This window comes from Hyperoodon ampullatus, assembly GCF_949752795.1.
Source record: "Hyperoodon ampullatus genome assembly, chromosome: 10".
Lineage (NCBI taxonomy): Eukaryota > Metazoa > Chordata > Mammalia > Artiodactyla > Ziphiidae > Hyperoodon > Hyperoodon ampullatus.
This window is the reverse complement of record NC_136923.1, coordinates 44,114,974-44,140,296: the sequence shown is the minus strand read 5'-3', so window position 1 is coordinate 44,140,296 and position 25,323 is coordinate 44,114,974. Positions and strand designations below refer to the sequence as shown.

The 25,323-nt window shown below is 40.4% G+C and overlaps 1 protein-coding gene across 6 annotated transcripts in view; it reads right to left on the bottom strand.

Moving 5' to 3' along the window:
- The window catches only part of WDR48 (WD repeat domain 48), a gene marked incomplete at both ends in the record, with an annotated part of 44,460 nt that extends 19,673 nt beyond the window's left edge, over positions 1 to 24,787 (bottom strand). For 2 of the 6 annotated variants that reach the window (XM_079713735.1, XM_079713737.1), the window contains 8 exons: positions 166 to 390; positions 4,647 to 4,748; positions 5,130 to 5,218; positions 7,385 to 7,514; positions 7,630 to 7,712; positions 8,443 to 8,521; positions 13,021 to 13,161; positions 24,740 to 24,787. In XM_079713735.1, the coding sequence (XP_079569861.1) occupies positions 166 to 390; positions 4,647 to 4,748; positions 5,130 to 5,218; positions 7,385 to 7,514; positions 7,630 to 7,712; positions 8,443 to 8,521; positions 13,021 to 13,161; positions 24,740 to 24,787 (897 nt within the window). Of the gene's footprint in view, positions 1 to 165; positions 391 to 4,646; positions 4,749 to 5,129; positions 5,219 to 7,210; positions 7,292 to 7,354; positions 7,515 to 7,629; positions 7,713 to 8,442; positions 8,522 to 13,020; positions 13,162 to 23,998; positions 24,068 to 24,739 lie in introns of those variants that run through there. The other 4 variants (XM_079713734.1, XM_079713736.1, XM_079713739.1 and 1 more) reach the window with 4 other exon arrangements.
- Positions 24,788 to 25,323: the final 536 nt, after the last annotated feature.

Below are 25,323 nucleotides of genomic sequence, written 5' to 3'. Positions count from 1 at the left end.
AGAGCCATCCATCCCTGATGTATCCTTGAAGTCGCCATTTCTTCTATGGGTGACTAACAAGTATCTTTACAACCTCACAGTTGACTTGTGTTTTAATATTGATTTTGCTGTATTTGGCTAGCACATGTAACAATCTTAATCATAAAACTAAAACGTATGACATACCTTGAGAACTGGTGCTTTTTCTTCACAAATTAGCAACCGAATGTCAGGGTTTCTTAGGTCTGTACAATAAATCTTCCTGTCCCTTCCTCCAGAGTACACATGTGTGAAGGTGTCATTGACCTGTAGAGCCCAAACACCTTCATCATGCACTCGGTACGTTGCTATACATCTCTGCTGGCCAAGGGACCAAAGGCGAATTGTCCCATCAGAACTGCCGGAAAGGCACTGAGAACAAAGAAAGCTAAGGTTAGAAACCTGCCAAAAAGTTCCTGCTTTCTTCTGCTTTGCACTTGTCTTCGCTCCTGACTCCACAATGTCAAACACACACCTCTAACAACCTGTATTCCTGACTCTGATAAAGACTTCTGACAAGCATACACCACAGCCTGAAACGACCAAAGGCAACCGTATGGGCTCAAGCAGGGGAACCCTCTGAGCAAAACTTCCTCTGTCCTGTGTACCTGGCCACTTGCTGCATCACCATCCCTTGGGAACATGTTAAAAATGTAAATTCCCCGTTCCCATTCCAGACTTAATGAGGCAGAAACTCTGGTGGGGCTCAGCAATCTGTTTCGACAGGCTCTCCAGGTCATTCTGGTATGCCAAGTTTGACAAGCATTGCACTAGGCAAGGAAGCCTTCTGGAGCCCTGGGTCACACATCTGTTTTGTCCCCCACCTCACAGCTCTGGATTCCTGATGGCCTGCCAGGTCTCCTGGATTCTACTGACAGGAGCCAAAAGCAAAATCCAGGCTTGCCACTCACTCTGTGAGCTTGGATACTCCCTATATGAGCTTCAAGTTCAACATCCATTAATACAAAATGTAGACCCTCAGCATTCAGAGTTAACATTGGCAATTCTGACAATTTCTAAAGGCTCAGGAGTGTCAACTACATAGAAGTTGCAGGTACACAAATCAGGGCTGAGCACACAGACAGTGTGACAGAAACAGGCAGAATCAGCCACCCGACATTCACATTCAGCATGCCTGGTGTTCTCTACTAGTTACTGTGGTGACCTGAGGAAAGGGATAAAAACTTATTTCTTGGGGAAAAAATCACCCTGAGGGGAAAGGAACTGCTGGTGCTGGTGTACGAAATTAAGCAGGCAAAGAGCTTCAAAGAAGAGAAGATAGTTGTGGGCTTGGAGACCTGGACAGTGTTTGAATAGATGAGGCCTTCTGGAATATTAAGGATTTACTGGCCTGCTCTGACTTGAAGGGGCCTTCAGACATGTTTAATTAAACAAACATCATACTAACAGACTCCCCCATAAGCTGTCAGGAGCATCAGTGCTTTAGTCACCAATTCCAACTAGTTCACAAGAGAACCAAGAGACTAACCAATAAAGAAACTGTCAGGAGTAAGGTGGCAAGCAGACCTTCATCATGTGTGTAGGAGCACTGTGGCAGTCTGATGGGGACAAGGCAGGGAGGAGTTCTCCATTCCAGGAAGAGATGCTACTCTGTGGTGGAAAAGCTGTTAGTAAAGCTTTGATCACTCAGATTCTAGACCATATATCTGCAGGGAATAAGGTCTGACAACTTTAGGAAAAGGAAGGCAAAGATGATGGGTTGAAAGTCCTCACAGGCTGGGTGACTTATAGCAGTAAAGAGATAAGTTCCAAACCCAGAATGCACAGGTGAAAGTGGATGAGGAAACAGAGTATATTAGAGTTCTATATCAACCCTGATATAGAATACAAAATAATCTTTGATGGTAGTCAGTATTCTAAGACTGCTAAAAAGCAGGCTCCCAAATAGACAGCAATCACTTTTAAAGTACTACACAGGCAAACATCTTTGCAGCATTTGGTAGTATGGTTGAAGGATGTGCCCATTTTATAGGAATTCTAGTGCTTGATATCCTATAGGAGCTAGAGGAGTCATCAAAACATTTCCCACTGCCTCCACCCTTCCATTGGATAAAAATGAAGACCCCTTCATTATGAGGTGGCCTCTGGGATTAGGACAGAATGCCCCAAATGGTTCTGCTAAGTCAGACTTAGGGGAACAGATTCTATAGCCTGATCAGGTGCTCTGTGCTTCTGCCAATGGACATGAGAGGTACCAGTGTATTGGGGCCAGGCTGCTGTTGACCAACACAAAGTGCTTCTGGGATGGTTGCTTACACACAATTGTAACTGCCAATAGAGAGCAGCCCAGTGAGCAAGTCAGGGGCAAGGAGTGACCTAATGCTCAGAGATAGCCCCAACCCATGAGCTAGGTTCAGCAGGACTTGTATTACCAAGGAAAACCCTGTGAGTGACACACAAGGATGTGACTGACTCAGAGCAAGATGGCAGGTTGTCCCAGGTCCTCAAGCAATTGCCTGAGCGAGTACAAGGACTGAAAAGTCAGCTGGCTTGGCCCACGAATGTTGGCACAATCAGAACAACGGCCACGGTGACAGACCTCAGATAGTAAGATTTGCTAAGTATCTTACTATCAATACAACGAAGGAAGTGAGGCAATAGGCTGACATCGATGGGATTCTTTGGCCTATTATACATATCTTATCATAAGTCCCTCACTTACAACGTCAGCAGAGACCCTACATTAGAAGCTTGCAGGGCAGCTCTGCAAGATGCAGTATATACTCTGGTCCAGTAACCGATGGTTACTTCTTCCATGTTGCAAGAGTTTGTGAAACAGTATGTAAAGGTTTCTTTTTTCCTCCTCTCTTTTCTCAGTTGAGTAGTTATTACAGATGTTTTCTTGATCAATTCCCTAATGTAAGGATGCCATGTTGTTGGTGGCTAAATCTACATTTAGTCTCTCGTTGCCAATAAGGAAAATGGATGAAGGAGGAACTAGAGAAGGAATGGTATCTGCTTAATTATTTACTCTAAGGCTGACAGGCAGCTTTTAAAGTAGTACTACATCACCTTCTCTGCTTTCAGTAAGTGGAACTGACTACAGGTGAAGTGCATTTGTAAGTAAATGTGCTACCTAAATCTTCTTAAGTAAAAGCACATTCATAATTGTCTATATAGGAAACAAGGCATGGAGTGTAGTAGACAGGAGGAGATTTACGAAAGTAGGCCAGGCCCACAGCCCATTTCTGGAAACCATATTGTTTATAGCATCTAGTTAAGTGCAGTCCCATGGAGACCATATGATCTAGTTCAATCCTGGACAAAGCTAACAGAACTAGGCATGGACAACCATCTCAAGTGTAGTCTGGCAGCTACTGCAACAGTGAGGAGGAGCTAACGGTACTGGGCTTTTTTTGGCCACGCCTCACGGCTTGTGGGATCTTAGTTCCCTGACCAGGGATTGAATCTGGGCCCTGGCAGTAGAAGCATGGAGTCCTAACCACTGGGATGCCAGAGAATTCCCCTGTACTGGGCTTTTTAGACTCACATGAAAATGCTGCTATGAAGAAACTCAAGAGCTCTAGAAAATGCCCTGGCTTACAGACAAGAATATACTTATTATTTCTACTCTTCTCACCAATTACACTAACTAAATATTATGACTCCCACTTTGCAGATAAGCAAACTAGGGACCAGTAGATTCCTCTCCTCAAGGTCACACAATACTTTAATATCAAGATCCTTCCACATCTCCAAAGACCTCCATGGGAATATTCAAGCTTCTCTGCTTGGTTCTGAAAAAATAATTTCTTTCCTTTGGCTAGTTTTTCAAACCTTCCTTTCACCTCTGGAGACAAAGGCTTCTCTAATTCATGTGTGAGGCAACTTCCATGACATAATTTCCACAGGAGTAACAGACCAATGGTGTTTCTCATCTCATCACATTCATACTCTCCTTCTTCTAAACCAATCACAATCAATTCCAATGACCCTGCCCTATGCAAAAAATGGCAGCAGTACATGGTAGAGGTATGTCATAACATAAAATGGTGCTCAGTTTTTGTTTTTTATTATCTACACTGGTGAAAGATCATTTTTTTACTGCTACAGGACAGAACTGTGATATATAATTCACAAATTATGTGGCCAACAGAGTATTAATACATGTTCAAACATTACCAAAATGTTTTTCTTTGAAATGCTGACTCTAAGTACTATGTTAGATAACTAAATCTATACACTGTATCTACATAGTCAACTGACAAGATTTGCTTGGAAAATAGACCCACTGTGAGGAAATTTTCCATTTACTACACTGCCAGAAAGCATTCAATACCAAAGCTTCCTTCTGCTTTACACAAGGGAACATTTTAAATTATTTCAGCTATACATTATCATAACTGCATATACTCACCTGCATTAAAATTATTCTTAGGAAATCCTTTGTTTGGCCTTTATTTAAAAGTTAGGCAAACAGAAATTTTGAAATGTGGATTACTGTATGTGCAACTGAGTATTTTAAGGATTTAAAAATTAGACCACAGTTTCTAATATGTGTGGCTTTTGGTTCAAACCAACTATGCAACAATATACAAAATGGGGGAGCTTCTGCTGTATGAAATTTTGACAAGGTCAGTAGGTAAATGTTCATGTGAACTGCATACCTGTGTGCCATCTCTGTTCAACAGCAATGCTTTAACATTATCCGTGTGCCCTTTAAGCTTCATTAGTTTTGCACATGTTCTTGGATCCCATACTCTTAAAACCTGTGAATTTTAACGAAGTATCATACAAATGATCAAATTTAAATAACAGATGACTTTTATAAATCAAATGACAACTATTAAATTCTGAGAGGGAAGTACTACTTCTGCCAATAGACAGTGTCCAAGGCTCCCAACTTTTTTAAGTAGGAGGAAGTCTTTTTAACGTCAAAAAAAGCACAGGCTTCCCCCACTCCACCCTCCGCCTCTGTTACCACACACAACAGTAATTATACAGTTATACTCTTACTTGTTCAAATAAAACCTTATTTTAGTATCCACCAGGCAAAACCGCTGTCTATGTATTTTGTAATTACACAGATCAAATTATTTTGGTTTCTTTACTTTCTAGTGTTAAAATATACCCTTTAAGTTTCCCCTTACCTTCTCAGTGGACCCTGATACAATGATTGTTCCCAGTTGATTCATTGCCAGGCTATAAATGGAATCTTTGTTCCCACTTAAAGAAGAAGCTAGTAAGGATAAATGGAGCTATGTTAAAATCATCAGCTGTTTAATAACTAGTTAGCACAAATTGCAAGTTTAATTATTCGATTTAGAAAATCTTATCTTTATGAGTACTCTAAGGAAAAGAAATCCCTATAATGGAAATAATTCTAAATCATAATATTGTTAACAAAATTTACATCTCTTCTGGATTTGAGCATACACAAGTGCTCAATAAATATTTGCTAAATTGAATTGCACTGCCATTTAAGAAACTATCTGCATAAGTAATGTATTTTCAAAGATGCACATGTGCCAATAAAAATGAAAACTATGGCTAAACTCATTATTTACAAGAAAACACAAATCAAAACAAAAATACAGTTTTCACCTACCAAATAGATAAGAAACAAGGCAATGCTTAATTCTCAAAAAATATAGTTAAAATGGCAACCTCATACATTACTTGTGGAATGATAATTTGGTACAACTCTTCTAGAAGGAAATTAGACAATGTGTAGCAAGAATCATATTCATGCCCTTTGATTCAGAACTCAATACCACTGAAGTATGTATATAAAATTGTCTATACAGTATGATTCCAACTGTACAACGAAGAATAAATTTAAACAAACACACTGAGATGCTGTGAGTAAAGGAGTAAATACATGTAAAGTATTTAGAAAAGTAACTGCTTGTATTAAATGCTCAATAAATATTAGCTATTATTATTACCTCCATAATTATAAAAAAAGTATTTGATATCCTCTCTAAACAATTCTAAGCAAGACATATCTGTTGCAGAATCTATAACCACTAAGCCTTGTCTCTGACCTTGGGACAATCCTGCTTTTTTTGCTTCATTCCTTCTTGTTAGTGTCTCTTTCAGGCAGGCCTTATATCTAGAGAGAGCTAAATGATGTATTATGACAGCCCCCAGTAGGGACCAGCTGCTGAATCCCTGAGATTGTGTACAGGTGAAAAATCACGGAAAACAAGGGAAGAATAGTGTTTAGACCTTCACATATTTCCTGAGAAAAAGGGCAAAATAATATTTAAGAAATTATAAACACCAGTCTCCCAACCTACCCTTCTTGGCACACACTAGATTATATTAGAACTGTTAGTTATATCAACATGAGTATTCCACAGTCATGACAAATTGGACCTGTTATGTAGGAATCTAGATAGTTCAGGCCCATATCCTGAACACAGACCTTCTAGGTCTGGCTTAGCTGTAAATGTGCTCTCAAGAATCCCTACTGACACCTGGCCTAGAGAACTCTTATTGGTTGGGCCAAGTGTGAGCTGAGTTTCAAGTCTAGACCTGTCTGGATCTGACTGGGTAACTGAGATCTCTTAGTTGATGAGGCATACATGCTACTAACCTGCTGTGAATCTCTCTGAATTGCCTCTAGATGCTAGGTTAGCCTTCCTGAACTCTTCTGCTCAGGAAGAGTTGGCTGGATTCTTTAGGGCTGCTCTGAAAGGGTCCCACAATATTGGCACTAAAAACCTTTCTTTCCTTTGGGTATTTTCCAAGTTGGCCATTAACTCAAAGGCTCTTAGTATACAGTAACACTTTTTTTTTTTTTTTTTTTTTTTTGCGGTACGTGGGCCCCTCACTGTTGTGGCCTCTCCCGTTGCGGAGCACAGGCTCCGGACACGCAGGCTCAGAGGCCATGGCTCACGGATCCAGCCGCTCCGCGGCATGTGGGATCTTCCCAGACCGGGGCACGGACCCGTGTCCCCTGCATCGGCAGGCGGACTCTCAACCACTGCGCCACCAGGGAAGCCCTATAGTAACACTTTTAAACGTCAAAAACTGCCTACTTTTTGCCAGGTAATCACGACCTCCATCAATAATATCTGCCTAGAGTGTGGCTTTGGGCCAGGCACAGCTGGGATATACAAAGTAATAAGACAGGTACTTCTGCCCTGTGGAAGCTTACACTTCAGCTAGGGAGCTAACACATGCACATGTACAAAAGTAACCAGGTTACACCTGGAGAAGTTACCATTTTTAGGTTGCAGTGAGAAACTGGTTCCTTGTTTAATCATACTCTTGGGGGCTAGAACGCTGCAGGTAGTACCACTCTCTCGATGCAAACTTATCAAACTTGTTTTATAAACCATTCTTTATTTATGTCAATTTGGATCACTTTCAAAGAAATTTTTTTCAAACACCTTACTTGTGACAGTGTTATTTGAGGCAGTCAATGCTGTTAGAGTATTCACATCCCAAAGGAATATTTGTCGGTCCAACCCAGCCGATGCTACCAGTTCTTTATCCTTGGCATATGCTAAGGCTTTTACATAATCCTGCAACAAAATACACATACTCTGATCTACTCTGTAGATCAATAAGCAAATGAGCCACATGAAGTACTGAGATCTCAGTATTACACTAAAGACATTGAAAATTGTGTTGTTTTACCTTATGTGTCCTTAATGTTGACATGCAAAATCCCTTATGTGCATTCCATACTTTTACTGTTGTATCAGAAGAAGCAGATATTACTAGAAAAGGCAAAGAATTAAACCCCTTAGTAATGTGACTTAACACCATTTTAAAGAATTAACGTAAAACAATGTAACATTGTCTCAAACTTTCACACATACATACAAAATGTTCATACATAAATATTTGAATATTTATGTATATTGAATATTTATAATATTCCGAACATTAATTCAAACATCTTAATATTCATACACACATACACATATACATATATATCTGAAAGTTCTTTCTAGAACCTATTGTATTTTGTCTCAAATATTTTTTTAGATAGGCAAGACAAACTTTTTTAATGTTTCAGTTGAAGGCACAACTAACTTGATTATGAAAAGTTTCTCTAACACAGATTGCAAAACCAAGAAATGGATCTTACCATAATGAAAACAAAAAGAAATATTAATAAGGTTAAAAGAAGAATACATGTTGTATGAGTCTATTTATATACAATGACAATGCAGGCAAACTAATCAATAGTGCTTATAAGACATGAGAGCAGTTACCTTGGGACAAGGGGTAGTGACTGAAAGGGTGGCATAAGGGGGCTTCTGGTAATATGTTTCTTGATATGGATGTTCACCTTGTGAAATTTTAATGAGCTATACTCTCAAGGTGTGTGTGCTTTTCTGTATGTATGTTATACTTCAATAAAAAGGCTTACATAAAAAAAGAAAAATATATTAAATTGAATTAAAATCTTCCAGCAGCCCAAAAATTCAAAGAAATACTTACATGTTTTCCCATTACAACAGAGTACAATGTCATTTACCCAATCGGTATGGTGTTCCATAGATGCTATATATGGATCTTGCTGAAATTAAAAGAAAAATCATAAAAATGTCTTTAGTCTATATTAGAGGATAAAATATATCACAAATTATAGATATGTTTATATTCTTCAATTAATGTGACACACTGCTCTAAGGTCTTAAAATTGACAACTGAATTCAGAGTAGATTTTATCAAACAATTGATGCTTCCATATGACAGATATAAACAGAAGTTTTGTTTCAGGACAGTTTTATTACTGATGAAAGTCTAGGTTTCCAGGAAAAATGCTTAATTTTTATGCCCTGAGTTAGTGAAGGCAACAAGATCTGGGCTAGGCACTGTGGGTGACATGAGTGCAATAGGAAGGGGTTCACTAGAAAGGACAGGACATAAACAAATCTGTAGGCTGGGGGGATCTGACTCAGTAGTGGTGAAGGCTCAAAGCAGACAGCAGGGACAGAAAGGAAGCTGATGAGAGTGGTCAGAAGCGTAGCCAGACTGCAGAGGGGGATGCACGCTTCTGCTCTTAGCTTCCTACTGCTGTTTTTACCTGTGAACTAAACATTTTGTCACAGTATCTACAGTCCTTCAGAGAAGAAATGGAAGCCAAGGGCTAAAGGATCATCATTTCAATTCAGTAACTCAAGATTTTTCTATTCTTCTCACTTGGTTTAATCACCAGAAGAGGCCTTTTAAAGAAGAGTATTTGGTTATATCCTACACCTAAGACAGGCAAGTTCAAGATGATTCATGGGCAAAAAGAATAGCTCTCTACAAGTCTAGTTGAGAAATGATGCTATTCAATCTTGTCATAAAAATGAGGACCAGAAAGAGATGTCTGAGGGCAGGATAGGCAGCTTTCTAATTCTTCCAGGCTAGTTTTTGTGTTTTCCTTAATTTGTCTGAAATACTGTAAATTTCCAGGAAAGTGACATTCCAATTCAAATATAAGTTCCAAAAAGCATTTCAGAGCCATAGTTTTCTTACTTTCCATGTTTTTAACATTGGGCCACCACTGTTTCCACTGGTTAAAGAATTCAAAGCCCACTGGACCAAAGTCCATTTAAAGAAACTATCCAGGAACCGTGCAAAGTAGTGGTTCCTTTTCAGATGGAACATCAGACTTGTAGAGCTTGCTAAAAGACACTGACTTTTAAAATGACAAGGTCTAACATCAGGGTTTCAGGGTTAGACTGGGTTCTAACTCTCTGTCATGAACTAGCTACTTAACCATGGGTTTCTCTGAGTCCGTTTTCCCACCTATGAAAATGGATCTTAATATCTGCCTTGAAGGATTATTAAAACCATATTGGATACGAAAGTGCTAAGTGTCTGGTACATAGCTAGGAGTTCAAGAAATGCTCCTTCTTCTTCCCTGAATCTTCCTTTCTATGTCATTCACAATACAGGCATTCAAACAAAATACAAAAAGAGCTCCTTTCCATTTGACTGGGGATTTATCTTCACATATCATTAAGTCCTGCTCCTGTTTTCATATTTTTACACCAACTTTATACTATATAATAAGGCCCTATGGGTTTAAAAAAATTTTTTTTATTAGTTTCTTCTTTATAACAAAGTGAATCAGTCATACATATACATCTGTTCCCACATCCCTTCCCTCATGCATCTCCCTCCCTCCCACCCTCCCCATCCCACCCCTCCAGGCGGTCACAAAGCACCGAGCTGATCTCCCTGTGCTCTGCGGCTGCTTCCCACTATCTATCTACCTTACGTTTGGTAGTGTATATATGTCCATGCCTCTCTTTCGCTTTGTCACAGCTTACCCTTCCCCCTCCCCATATCCTCAAGTCCATTCTCAAGTAGGTCTGTGTCTTTATTCCCGTTTTACCCCTAGGTTCTTCATGACATTTTTTTTTAATTCCATATATATGTGTTAGCATACGGTATTTGTCTTTCTCTTTCTGACTTACTTCACTCTGTATGACAGACTCTAGGTCTATCCACCTCATTACAAATAGCTCAGTTTCGTTTCTTTTTATGGCTGAGTAATATTCCATTGTGTATATGTGCCACATCTTCTTTATCCATTCATCCGATGATGGACACTTAGGTTGTTTCCATCTCCGGGCTATTGTGAATAGAGCTGCAATGAACATTTTGGTACATGTCTCTTTTTGAATTATGGTTTTCTCAGGGTATATGCCTAGTAGTGGGATTGCTGGGTCATATGGTAGTTCTATTTTTCGTTTTTTAAGGAACCTCCATACTGTTCTCCATAGTGGCTGTACCAATCCACATTCCCACCAGCAGTGCAAGAGTGTTCCCTTTTCTCCACACCTTCTCCAGCATTTATTGTTTCTAGATTTCTTGATGATGGCCATTCTGACTGGTGTGAGATGATATCTCATTGTAGTTTTGATTTGCATTTCTCTAATGATTAATGATGTTGAGCATTCTTTCATGTGTTTGTTGGCAGTCTGTATATCTTCTTTGGAGAAATGTCTATTTAGGTCTTCTGCCCATTTTTGGATTGGGTTGTTTGTTTTTTTGCTATTGAGCTGCATGAGCTGTTTATAAATTTTGGAGATTAATCCTTTGTCAGTTGCTTCATTTGCAAATATTTTCTCCCATTCTGAGGGTTGTCTTTTGGTCTTATTTATGGTTTCCTTTGCTGTGCAAAAGCTTTGAAGTCTCATTAGGTCCCATTTGTTTATCTTTGTTTTTATTTCCATTTCTTTAGGAGGTGGGTCCGAAAGGATCTTGCTGTGATTTATGTCATAGAGTGTTCTGCCTATGTTTTCCTCTAAGAGTTTGATAGTTTCTGGCCTTACATTTAGGTCTTTAATCCATTTTGAGCTTATTTTTGTGTATGGTGTTAGGGAATGATCTAATCTCATACTTTTACATGTCCCTGTCCAGTTTTCCCAGCACCACTTATTGAAGAGGCTGTCCTTTCTCCACTGTACATTCCTGCCTCCTTTATCAAAGATAAGTTGACCATATGTGCATGGGTTTATCTCTGGGCTTTCTATCCTGTTCCATTGATCTATCTTTCTGTTTTTGTGCCAGTACCACACTGTCTTGATTACTGTATCTTTGTAGTATAGTCTGAAGTCAGGGAGCCTGATTCCTCCAGCTCCGTTTTTCGTTCTCAAGATTGCTTTGGCTATTCGGGGTCTTTTGTTTTTCCAAACAAATTTTGAAATTTTTTGTTCTAGTTCTGTGAAAAATGCCAGTGGTAGTTTGATAGGGATTGCATTGAATCTGTAGATTGCTTTGGGTAGTAGAGTCATTTTCACAATATTGATTCTTCCAATCCAGGAGCATGGTATGTCTCTCCATCTATTTGTATCATCTTTAATTTCTTTCATCAGTGTCTTATAATTTTCTGCATACAGGTCTTTTGTCTCCTTAGGTAGGTTTATTCCTAGATATTTTATTCTTTTTGTTGCAATGGTAAATGGGAGTGTTTTCTTGATATCATTTTCAGATTTTTCATCATTAGTGTACAGGAATGCCAGAGATTTCTGTGCATTAATTTTGTATCCTGCTACTTTACCAAATTCATTGATTAGCTCTAGTAGTTTTCTGGTAGCATCTTTAGGATTCTCTATGTATAGTATCATGTCATCTGCAAACAGTGACAGCTTTACTTCTTCTTTTCCAATTTGGATTCCTTTTATTTCCTTTTCTTCTCTGATTGCTGTGGCTAAAACTTCCAAAACTAGGTTGAATAAGAGTGGTGAGAGTGGGCAGCCTTGTCTTGTTCCTGATCTTAGTGGAAATGGTTTCAGTTTTTCACCATTGAGGACAATGTTGGCTGTGGGTTTGTCATATATGGCCTTTATTATGTTGAGGAAAGTTCCCTCTATGCCTACTTTCTGCAGGGTTTTTATCATAAATGGGTGTTGAATTTTGTCGAAAGCTTTCTCTGCATCTACTGAGATGATCATATGGTTTTTCTCCTTCAATTTGTTAATATGGTGTATCACATTGATTGATTTGCATATATTGAAGAATCCTTGCATTCCTGGAATAAACCCCACTTGATCATGGTGTATGATCCTTTTAATGTGCTGTTGCATACTAGCAAACAGAATCCAACAGCACATTAAAAGGCCCTATGGGTTTTGTGGGCACCCTAATCACTTTTAAATGAAGAGATCAAATACTTGTTCAAGGTTAATTATAAATGTAAAAGCATATTCAATCTTTTTTTAGTAACACTGAAAAGGGATGCAAGAAAGCTTTTTGGGAACATATTTAAAACAGAAAAATAAATTGTTGCAAAGAAGCTCCCTACCAGACAAACCTCTTTGTTCCTTTGCAGCAAAGGGCTCTTATCACAAACCTAGTTTATAGAGTCCCTGCCTTAGCTAAAACACTTCTGAAACTCCCCTGGGGTGTTTTTCTCAGAAGCTTACTGAATTCTGGTTGCAGTGTCTTTATTTATAGAGTGTACCAAATAACTCAGTGCTCAAAGAGATTAAATCTGAAACTGTGAAAGGCACCTTATTAGACAGACCAAAACTTATTGAGTATAGATTTAAAGTATAAACTCAATCCCTGACTTACCTTGTGCTGATTGACACTCCATATTCTTATGATGGAGTCTCGACCTGCTGTGAAAAGTCTGTTTAGTGCTGGGTCCAGCTGCAGGGCATTGACCCCATTTCGGTTGTACTTCTCCACTTCATCTCGAATAACATAGGAAACCTGACAAATATGTCAAGATTGGCTGTTTATGAAGTTACAAAACATGTGATAATAAAATGTAGCCTTCTAGTGGCCAATCTGAAATTCAAAATCCCATGTTTTCTAATATAAAACTTATTTCCCAATCCGCTAAAAACTTTATTTTACTCTATAGAGACTGAAGGGCTGAGGAGAGAAGAGTGACATTAATAATAGCCTAGACCAAGATAAGCAAGTTTGAGGCTAAACCACTGCAAATATCTCCTAACTGGACTTTCTCTCCTACCCTTGTTTGTCTTTAATCCATTTTCCACAAAGCAGCTGGATGAATCTTTAAAACATGAATAGAAATATCTTTTAAAAATGTAAATAGGAATATCGCTCCCTGTTCAAAAACCCCTCTGGCTGCTTACTCCACTAGACTCAGGATTGGATCTGGACTCCTCAAGCGCCTCTCCTGCCCCTCATCCTTGCTCACTGCTCCCACTCCTTGCACACACTGTGCCTCCAGACGGGCACATGTGCTGGTACCCTCTGTCTAGAAGCTCTTCCTCCCACTCTGTCTGGCTAAGCTCTTCCTCCCACTCTGGCTAATTCCTACTGCAGTCTTTAGATTTCTGTTGAAATGATGCTTCCTCCAAAAGACCTTCTCTGACCTGCTAAGCAAAATGAGGTTTTGCTCTCCAATAACACACTAAACTTTTCTTTCAGAGAACTTTTCCCTACTCTGTTATGGTTGATAACCTCTGTCTGCTCCATGAGAAAACTCAAGAGAATCAACCAAAAGCAATTACAATTAAGAAAACTCAACAAGCTGGCTGGCAGCCAAAAGCAAACTTTTCTATTCTAATGAAATAACCAGTTAAGATATAACAGGGGGAAGGGGACCCTATTTACAATAGCAACAAAAATAAATACCTAGAAATTCATTTTGCAAAGAAGATACATAATCAACAGGACAAGGTACGTAAAAGAAAACCTGAATAAAGGAGACATACCATATTAGTACAGGAAGTACTACAGGAAGTAGTACAGGAAGGTAGTACAGGAAGATTCAAAATAAACAATTTTTCTTAACTTTGTGATTTTAACCCAACTGTGGTCAGAGTCTCACTGGATTTCTTTCTAGAAGTTGACAAAATATATACCAATAGTACAATGTTTTGAGGGGACTACCCAGTCACTTTTTTAAATGAAAGGATATTCTTTAAAGATCTTAAAAGGTATTATAAAGCTACCAGAATTACAAGGAGGACCACAATAGGAATATATAAAAGGATCAATGAAATAAAACAAAATTCAGAAACATATTTTCCCATTATACATTTTTTATTTTGATATAAACAGATTTTGAAACAATGAGGGCATGATAAATTATTTAATAAATTATCTAGGAACATCTAGTGATTCTATTGCAAAAAATAATATCCTCTCTCCAAATCTTAAACCAAAATGAATTTTCATATGGACTAAAGATTGAAATTTAATAACCTAATCATGAAAATACTTGCAAGTATTTACATAGTCTCTACATAGAGAAGGCTCTGGTAACATGACAAGAAAGACCACAATCTTTGCAAAAGAAAAGGGCAACGCTGATCTGACCAAACACAAGCCAAAACTTTCTATACATACACAAATGTTCACAGCAGCATTAATCACAATAGCCAAAAAAACGGAAACAACTCAAATGTCCATCAACTGAAAAATCCACAGACAGTAGATTAATGGTTTCCAGGGGCTTGGGGAAGAGGAGAATGGGGAATGACTATTATGGTGTACAGGATTTCTTTTTGGGGGTGATGAAGATGTTCTGGAATTAGGTGGTCAAGGCACTTTGCGAATATATTAAGAATCACTGAGTTGTATACTTTAAAAAGGTAAATTTATGTGAATTTTATCTCATTAAAGCTGTTATTTAAAACAAAGCAAACTTCTGAATGTCAAAAAAATAACATGAGCAAGGTTACAAGGCAAACACCTAAATGGGGAAAAAATGAATACAAAAGACAAAAGTTTACTTTTGACAACATACAAAGATTCCTTAGATAACAATAAGAAAAAGTCAACCTCTCCAACAGAAAGAGGAACAGAGATCACGAAGAGGAAATTTTTTTAAAAGAAAAGAAAATGGCCAACAAACACATAAATAATAAAAGATGTGAAAAGGGCCAGGGTTGTATACAAAAGGACAAGGATGCTGTTTTAACCCGGCCTTTCGGTGCAAGTAACTGTAACTGAAATCTACTCAAACAAGCTTAAATTTTTTTAAAAATGAAGAATTTAAGATGAGAATTTAACAAGGATATCTAACAGAGCTCAAGGGCAGGAAATTCAATCATGACTCAGACATTTAAAAATAAAATCATGGCACTTCTCTACTGAAGCTTTTCACTGCATTTAAAGTCAAGTCCAAATTCCTCACATGCTTTGGTTCTACCCTGCAAACTCACACTCACCTCAAACTAACTTCCCCTATGCTCTTTGACGACAGTCGCACTAAACTCCTTCCTGTTCCTCAAACACATCAAGTTCTTTCCCATCCTAGGGCCTTCAGATTTACTTTTCCCTGTGCCAAGAAGATTCCTCACCTCTCCAATCCCCACAAGAATACTATTCTCCCAGCTTTCATTTTGGCTGACTCACCCTCACCCTCACCCTCCAGGTCTTAGCAGAAAAGTAACCTCCTCTAAAAGGCCTTCCCTGATCTCCTTCCCCTAACACCTCCCCTACTCCATTTCTTCTACAGTTCTTACCACGCTGCATATTTATCTTTTTTGCTATATCTTCTCCATTAGAATAAAAGCTGCAAGAGGGAAAGGAACTTGTCTGCCTTGTTCCTCCTACCATAGTATCCTTATTATAGTATCTGGCATACAAAAGACATCTCATAAATATTTTTTCCATGAATCAGATACTGAAAAACCATCAGGAAACAAGCTGGCTTCAATGTTAGTTTCAGTCTCTCTTAATGCCTCTTCCTCTGGGGCTTCAAGGCTCCTTATCAGCTTTTCTCAGTATATTTCCTATTTAAGGAAGATGAGGTAGCATATATGAATCTTGATTTTCAAATTTCTGGGAGATGATCTGATTGGCCCAGTGGGAAAGGGTCAGAGAATAACAACATGATTGTCAGTCCTCATTCCAGGTGGCAAGGAATTCTCAGCAAAACAAGTTTGGACCAACCTCTTTAAGGGCATCTATTACAGATGTGAGATTAAAAACAGCAAATAGGGCTTCCTTGGTGGCGCAGTGGTTGAGAGTCCATCTGCCGATGCAGGTGACACGGGTCCGTGCCCCGGTCCGGGAAGATCCCACATGCCGCGTTGCGGCTGGGCCCGTGAGCCATGGCCGATGAGCCTGCGCGTCCGGAGTCTGTGCTCCGCAACGGGAGAGGCCACAACAGTGAGAGGCCCGCGTACCGCAAAAAACAAAACAAAACAAAATAAAAAACAAAAAACCCCAGCAAATAACTAGAAGTATCCTACCTAGTTGGGTAAATTTTGGCACACACATCTATAAAAGAGAATACTATTTAATCATTAAAAATGTTGGTGTAACTCTAGACTGATTAATATCGGAAGAAACCCAGGGTATATTTAAGTGAAGTATGCATGGTCTAACACAGTAGTGTATAATAATCATTACTGGAAACATGTTGCATAATATTAAATATAGATATATTTAAAAATAAACACACAAGTTTAGAAGGATATACATGTATAAAACTACCAGTAGTTATTCCTGAGTGATGGAATTATGGTGACTGTCACTCACTCATGCCTTTTTAATACAGTATGAATGTTTTATAATAGGCATATATTACTTAGTTTTTTGAATTTATAATTTAATTCTTTTTTTTTTTTTTTTTTTTTGCAGTACGCAGGCCTCTCACTGTTGTGGCCTCTCCTGTTGCGGAGCACAGGCTCCGGACGCGCAGGCTCAGCGGCCATGGCTCACAGGCCCAGCCGCTCAGCGGCATGTGGGATCTTCCCGGACAGGGGCGCGAACCTGTGTCCCCTGCATCGGCAGGCGGACTCTCAACCACTGTGCCACCAGGGAAGCCCTATAATTTAATTCTTATCCAACTAATTCTTGCCTGTATTCAGAAAATCAAATAGTACTGAAAGACAATAATGAAAAACCATCTTCCTACTGTCTGGTTAAGACTCCCCATACACAGTCTTAATCCCTAGAGGTAATTAATTTCAACTCTTGGTTGTTTCTATTAGATAGCTACTGCATTTCTCGAAATATTGTGCTTATCCTTATCCATTTTAGACATCGCCTATTTACTCAAGCTATGGTAGGTTAGGATGTAGCTCTGAAACTTCCCTCAGTAATTCTTCCCTCTACTCTTCTGATATTGATAGATCTATCACTGTTTTTGGTTGATTAAATAATCAGTGCTACACTGTTGGACTGTAATTGCTATCTACTGACTAGCCAAGTACTATATTATGAATACATTTCCTTCCTCAGAGAGCTCTTCATTTTCCCTAGAGTTCCTTCTTTCCTTCAATGGGTCCCTCTACTTTAACTTCGATTTTCTTGAATTACTGCAGCATATTAGATAGTCCAGCAAGAACCCACCTCCAACCCCCACTTTCCCACAAGGCTTCCCCCTCAGAATCTCCCACATTCTCACTCTAATCTGGGCTGGCTGCCCTCTCGGTCTGCTGGCACAGTTGTCACCTTCGGTGCTTCCCTTTACTGCTTTTCTGGGTTAGAGCCATTGTTTCCTGAATTCCAATTTTTCCTTGCTCACTTCCCAGTATGGCAGAAGTACATCCCCAGGACCTTAAGAAACTAACATAGAAGAAGGTACACGGGAGGTGACTTAGCCCTTGCATGTCTGAAAAGGTCATTACCTTTACACTTGATTTGGCAGGATAAAGAAGTCCATGTAGAAAAAAACTCAGCTTTTGAAAGCACTACTCTAACTTCCTCTAGCATCCAGTGCTGCCACTGAATTCAATGCCAATTCTGTTTCACTCAGCTTTAAGGTGATCCCATATTCATTCTCTCCCGCACCACCACCTATACAGCCCAAGATTTTAGGATCTTCTCTTTTTACTTGGTGGGGTATTTTTGGGGGGGGTTCTTTATCATGATAATTTTTGGTCATTTTATCATTAATTTTGCTGTGCACTTTGAAAGCCCTTTCAATCTAGAAACTTTCAGCTCTGGGAAATCTTACATCAATTCATTAATAACTATCTCTGTTTTCTTTGCTCCTTCTTAAACTCTCATCAGTCAGATGTTGGAATTTTCAAACTGATCCTTCATCTTTTATGCATTCTATACTATCTATCTCTGTCTTTTTGCCTACTTTTGTAAGACTTCCTTTACTATTTCATAACTCTGCTATTAATTTTTTTGGTAAATTTTAGTATGATGGACAAAACAGGAACAATAACTTCAATAAGAAAATGGCTAGGTCAATTATGGTCCATCCATTCTATGTAGTCATTAAAGAATAAATTACATACAATGATATATTCTAAGACATATCACATTAAGAACTTGTTAAAGAAAAAAAAAATTGGCTGTAGACAGAAGAAAAATAGGATTCAAGTCTTTCAACAAATACTGATTAAGCAGCCACCAGTTGCCAGGCTCTATTCTAAATGCTGAGGATACAGTAGTGAGCACAGAAGCCCTCCTGGAGCTTTCATTCTAGTGGGGGAAAGACAGTAAGTGAAGTTTTTTTTCTCAAGATATAGGCAAGCTTTGCAGGCAGAAGAGATCGAAGTAAAAGAAAAAGAAGAGTAGAAGGTGCTGGACACAGAAGCAATAAATGAGTGAACAAAGTCCTGGAAAAACTTCATTTAGGCAAAGTCAAGAGTACAGGCAAAGGCAGAGAAGATGAGGACTCATTTTTGCCTTGATTTGTTTAAAAAAAAAAAAGGGCGGGGGGAAGGAAGAGAAGGTACTATAAGGACTCTGCAAGGGATGGGAAGTCAGAAGCCAGACCTTCAGTAGGAAGTATGCATTTGGAAGAGACAATTAAAGGGACTCTGACAGGGAGAAAAATGACAGAGTATTCCCCCAGCAGCAATATCCAGTTAGGTTACGCTAGGAAAGACTGCTCCCAAGCTCATTCAGGTTGGTGGCTGAATTCAGCTCCCTGTAGTTGTAGGCCGGAGGGTCCTGTTTCCTTGCTGGCTTTCAGCCAGGGATTCGTCCTTGCTCCTGGAGGCTGCCTGCAATCCTCATGCTTTCTATGTGCCTTCTCCTGCAACAGGAGGGCCCCCCCATGCCTCACATTTTTCTGACTTGGTCCTCCAGCGGAGAAAGGTCTCTGCTTTTTAAGGGCTCACATGATTAGATTGGGCCTACTGGGATAATCCAGGATAATCCTCCTATTTCAAGGTCTGTAACATTAATTACAGCTGCAAAATCCTTTTTATCATGTAACCATAACATATGCATAAATTCCAGGGATTAGGGCATGAACATTTGGCAGTGGTGGGGGGCGGGCATTCCGCCTACCACAGTAACAATTTTTTGTATGAAAACAAATATGGATATATTACAGAATGAGTACAAAATCACAATATTTTTAAGAAAAGAAAGGAGACTTAAAAGCATTTCAGGCTCACAAAGGGGACACTCTGGGCTATTCCCCCAGGCTTCCCCAAGGTGTGCATTAACTCATTTCCACTTGGATGTCTAATAGACATCTGAATCACGGCATGTCCCGAACAGAGCTCCTGACAGTCCTCTCCAAATGAGCTTTTCCTGTCTCAGTGATGACGTTAATGGCAACTCCATTCTTCCAGTTGCTCAGGCCCAAAACCTTAGTGCCAGCCTCACTTCAACTTCTCTCATCTCAAATCCTGTCAGCAAGTTTTGTCATCCAGAATTCAACCAATTTTCACCACCTTGGGTGGAGCCACTATCACATAGCACCTGGATTTCTTAAATAGCTACTGGTCTCTCTGCTCTGCCCTTGCTCACCTGCAGTCAGGTGATCCTGAGAAAACACATTTCTTCTGCACAAAATCCACCAAATGCTTCCCACCTCACTCAGGAGTAAAAGCCAAAGCCCTACTATGGCCTGTAGTGCTCTACATGATTTGGCCTGCAGTTACCTCTCTGATTTCAGCTCCTACTCCCTTCCCCTCACTCACTCCATGGCAACCACAATGGCAACTTTATTATTCCACAAATAGGCCAGGTACGTTGCCACCTCAGGACCTTTGCGTTTGGTATTCTCACTGGAATGCTCTTCCCCCAAGTAGCAACCTCATTTCTCTTAGATTCTTACTCAAAAGTCAGCTTCTGAGCAAGGCTTTCTCTGACCACCACAAAAAATTTTCACTTTCCCTCCTCTGCTGCTTATCATTAATCATTTTTTGACATTTAAAGGTTATTTTTCCCCCAACATCGTATTATGAAAAATTTAGAGAACATATAAACGTTGGAAGAATTACACAGCAAACATCCATATATCCATATGGATATATTCTACAATGAACATTTTCTTTTACTTTTTTTTTTTTTTTTTGCGTTAAGGGGGCCTCTCACTGTTGTGGCCTCTCCCGTTGCGGAGCACAGGCTCCGGACATGCAGGCTCAGCGGCCATGGCTCATGGGCCCAGCCGCTCTGCGGCACGTGGGATCCTCCTGGACCGGGGCACGAACCCGTGTCCCCTGCATCGGCAGGCGGACTCTCAACCACTGCGCCACCAGGGAAGGCCACAATGAACATTTTCTATCCATTTGAACATACCCATCCATTTGATCCATATCATTTTTCAATGGCTTTCAAATTAAGTTGCGCATCATTAATAATATTTCCTCCTAAGTACTTCAGCATGTATATCATTGACCAGAGTTCATTATTTATTTATGGCTCCTTTTTCAAAGGTAAGATTTACATTCAGTGAAATGTACACATCTTAAGTATACATAGATACGTCTGACAAATTAATACACCTGTGTAATACAAAATTCTACCAAGATATATACATCACCACCCTAGAAAGTTCCCTCATCCTCTTCCCAACCTCTACACCCCACTCCCAGACAATCTAGAACTGACCCTTTTCACCATAGATGACTTTTGCCTGTTCTGTAACACCTTATAAAGGGAACCACACAGCTCTTTTGTGTAAGGCTACTTCTAGCTCTCAGGCTACATCAGGCTAAATTTGGCCAAGAAAAATTGGCCAAATATGAATAATTCTTACACGTGTTTTTCCTGTTCAATCTCGTGGACCATGACTTTCTGCTTGTACCTATGTTTCGAGAGCGCTGATTTTAAAAAGTATTCTAAAAAGCAGTCTTGCAAATAAAAATAGGACACTTTCTAGCCTGACTTCTCTTAGTCAGGGGTTAGTAAAAAACTTCTACAGAGGTTAGTAAAAAGCCACCCAAGGGCCAAATCCAGGCCAAAGTCTGTTTTGTAAACAAAGTTTTAATGGCACACAGCCACACCTATTCATTTGGGTATTGTCCTATTGCTGGTTCCACATTATAATGGCAGAGTTGAGTGGTTACCAAACAGGAGAATGGCCTGCAAAGCCTAAAATATTCACACCTGGCCCTTTAGAGAAAAAGTTTACTGAGCCCTGTTCTACTGGATATCATATTGGCACCGAATTTTTTTTTTTGCGGTACGCGGGCCTCCCACTGCTGCGCTCCCCCCACCTTGGTACAAGAAACAGACAGCCAAGAGGCAAAATAAATTTCTGTAGCCATATATATTTTTTCCAAAATGGAAAGATTTTTTTTTTAATTTATGAGAGCAAAGAATGTTGTAAAAAGTTTAAAAATATAAAGGTTCATATGTTTTAAAGTAAAAGATACTCTGTTTCCCACCTTACCAATAATCACATAATGTAATACTCCAGAGACAATCACTGTTGATATCCTTCCAGACTTTGAAAATGCCTTATTTCCTTTGTGGAAATGGGACCATGCTATGTTGATTTCCTATTTTGACTTCTGGACACCTTTCCTTTTTAATAATATACATCTAGCTTATCTTTTTTTTTTTTTTTTTTTTTTTTTTTTTGCGGTACGCGGGCCTCTCACTGTTGTGGTCTCTCCCGTTGCGGAGCACAGGCTCCGGACGCGCAGGCTCAGCGGCCATGGCTCATAGGCCTAGCCACTCCGCGGCATGGGGGAACTTCTTGGACCGGGGCACGAACACGTGTCCCCTGCATCGGCAGGCAGACTCTCAACCACTGCGCCACCAGGGAAGCCCTAGCTTATCTTTTAATTGCAAACTAATCTACTATATGAATGTACCTAACTTATCTGCCAATTGACTACTGTTAAACATTTAGATTGTTGTTTTTCACAATGACAGCATTCCTAAAATAAACACCCTTGCATAACGAGAGAAAGATATATGCATATGTACTTTTGTAAAACAATTTTTTAGACAAGGAATTGCTGGGTCAAAGGAAATGTGTATTTAAAAATCTGACAAACAGGAAGACATGAAACAGTGAATACCATGACTCCACTTAGAGTAAAAAAATCACCTAAGTCGGGTACACACACACACGAAGAAGTATAGAACATCAGTTTTCAACCAGCAACAACTCTGCCCTCCAGAGGACATCTGAAAATGTCTAGAGTCAATTTTCGTTGTCACAACTGGGAAGGTGCCAGTGTCTAGTGGGAAGGCAGGATGATGGAAAACAAGTCCTCCCCCAATTAAGAATTATCCAGCCCAAGATGTCAATAGGGCTCTCAGTGAAAAACCCTTAGCTAGGATTATATCTCACAGTCTTCAAAGCAGTTTTCTTTAAAGAGTGGAAGACAATTATCATTTACACTTTTTTTGTGGGTTTTTTTTTTTTTGCAATGAACATGCACTAGTTTAAAAAACACTTCCATAAACAAAAGCTCTCCCTTGTGTTGAGATAAAATCAATCTCTGTGGCTTCTCATACTGGTTCTACACCTTAAAGACAAATTCTGAAAGTAGCTAACAAGACTCATTGAATCTTCTCTTCAGCAGACTGATCTTAGATAGTTCTTCTGAATGCTCTTCCTAGGAAATAGCTTCAAGTCACTTCACCAATCTGATTGCTATACCTATTAAGAACAAGGTGCTAAGTGCTGATCCCCAAACTCTAGTTTTGTACTCTGATCAGTGAAGAGTGAAATGATCACCTTCCTCATTCTGCATACAATGATTCATATTCAGCTTATTAAAACATTCAGTTTTTCCACACATGCTGCAGCTAATTTACATTTTCCCCATCCAGTACTTTTATATTGCCTTTTAAGTCTAAATGCAAGAAACTAAGACACTTGATTAACTCTCCTTACTACCCTAAGGAATGTACCTACCACTCTAGAATATAGTCAAGTTACAATTTTGAGTTACATTTTAGTCAGGAACAGACATTCTCACCACCTGACTTGGATGCTGGGGTTACTTAAATCCCATCACTGATGCACTTAAAAATCACCAACAAGGTATGCTATTTTAGATTCTTATTAATGTCACTCAATTCAACAAACATCTAAGTGAGTGCCTAGGACACTGTACTGATCAATGAGATCAATAAAACATAGAAGTGAACTGGCCAGAAGACTTTATGGCCTACAGCCATTTCCTCAATGAAGGAACCCCTTGTCCGGACTACCTATTAAACACTCACTGATTTCAACCTGTAGAACTATATATAATGCTGTGTTTTATAAAGAAAGCTTGGGTGTTACTTATTTCTGTACTCTCTCAATTCTTTGCACATTTTGGGGCCTAACCTAAGTACTCAGTGTACCGTACTGTCACCACTACATACAACATACCTGCAGGTAAACACCTGTAATAGGTGTTTACTCCTCAGATCGTTGAAAATAATAGATAGCAATAACGCTTAAACGTACCCAAAACAAAACTGGATTCACGAAGGCATAAAGCACACACGGGCGGGTTAGGTAACTCTTTACCCTTGAATAATAAATACATTAGAGAAACAGAAAGAAAGATTCAAGGATGCACTCTGAAGAAGAAATGGTGAAGACGAAATTAAATTCCAAAACAATGAAAATTATAATTCCCCCACTAACATCAGCATACTCCCACGTCATTTCCACCTTGGGGGTGGGGGGAAGCTCCCGCATAAAAGGAGGCAGGGGTCTCCCACATGCAGACCCCTGCTCAAAAACCCTGCAGGGCTCCGCAGCCCAGCCGCAGCCCCGCCACGCCCCCGCACGGGCCCACTCACTCCGCTGCCCGCCCCGCGGAGAAGCTCCCGCAGGCCTCCGCTCCGACGCCTCTGGACACAGCGCTTGGGAGGCAAGGGAACGGAGGCAGATGGGCGGGGAACGAGCCCAGCTCGACCACGCAACCCCAAGCCTACGAAACAGTGGACGACCGGCAACCCCAGGCTCCCAACCGCGCGCCCAAGCGTCCCGGGACGGGGCCCCGGCGGGTCCAATCTGCCGCCCCCCGCCCCTTCCTCAAGCCTTTAGAGCCGCAGCCCCACCCCTAGCCGCCGGCCGCGCCCCGTCCCGCTCGCCCCAAGCCGCTACCCCGGCCGACCGCGGCCCGAGGTATCTACTCGCTGGAGGTGGGCCCGGGGATGCCAGCCACGCCCGGGAGGTCGAGGAGCTGGGGTCCCCTACCTGCACTTTCCTCCGCCCTGCCGTGTTCTGCCGGTGATGGGCCGCCATCTTGCATGTTGACACTCCTACGTCATTTCCGGAAGTGGCTTGGACAGGGCGGATGTCCCACCTCTTCCCCTTTGGCCGAGGCATGGTGGAGCTCACCTCAGGGAATCTTTGTCGCTGTGGCCGGTGACCCTGTGGTGCGGCAGAAGCACTTAAAAACCGTTGCGTGCATATAATGCTGGCGGAGAGAGAGCCACTTTGTGACCCAAGGGAGCAATCTGTATCCAGCTCTGTGTGGGCCTGGACCCTGGCTTGCGCAGTTCTCCTCAGAGGCCCAAGTAGGCATAAGAAGAGCGCTGAAAGAATTAATGCTGGAGATGGGCGCCTTGGACTCCACCTCCACTCCCTCAAACATTCGTGGGCAGCCAAGGGAACCGGCATATTTGCCATGAAGTACGTAAAAAAGGCGGAGGATTATAAACTGGCCTGGAAGGAGGAGAAATAGGTTTGCAAAGGAGGTGGCCCCATCTTAAGGAGGCGCACAGTGTTCGTTTAAATAAGAGATGGGGAATTCCCTGGTGGTCCTGGTTAGGACTCAG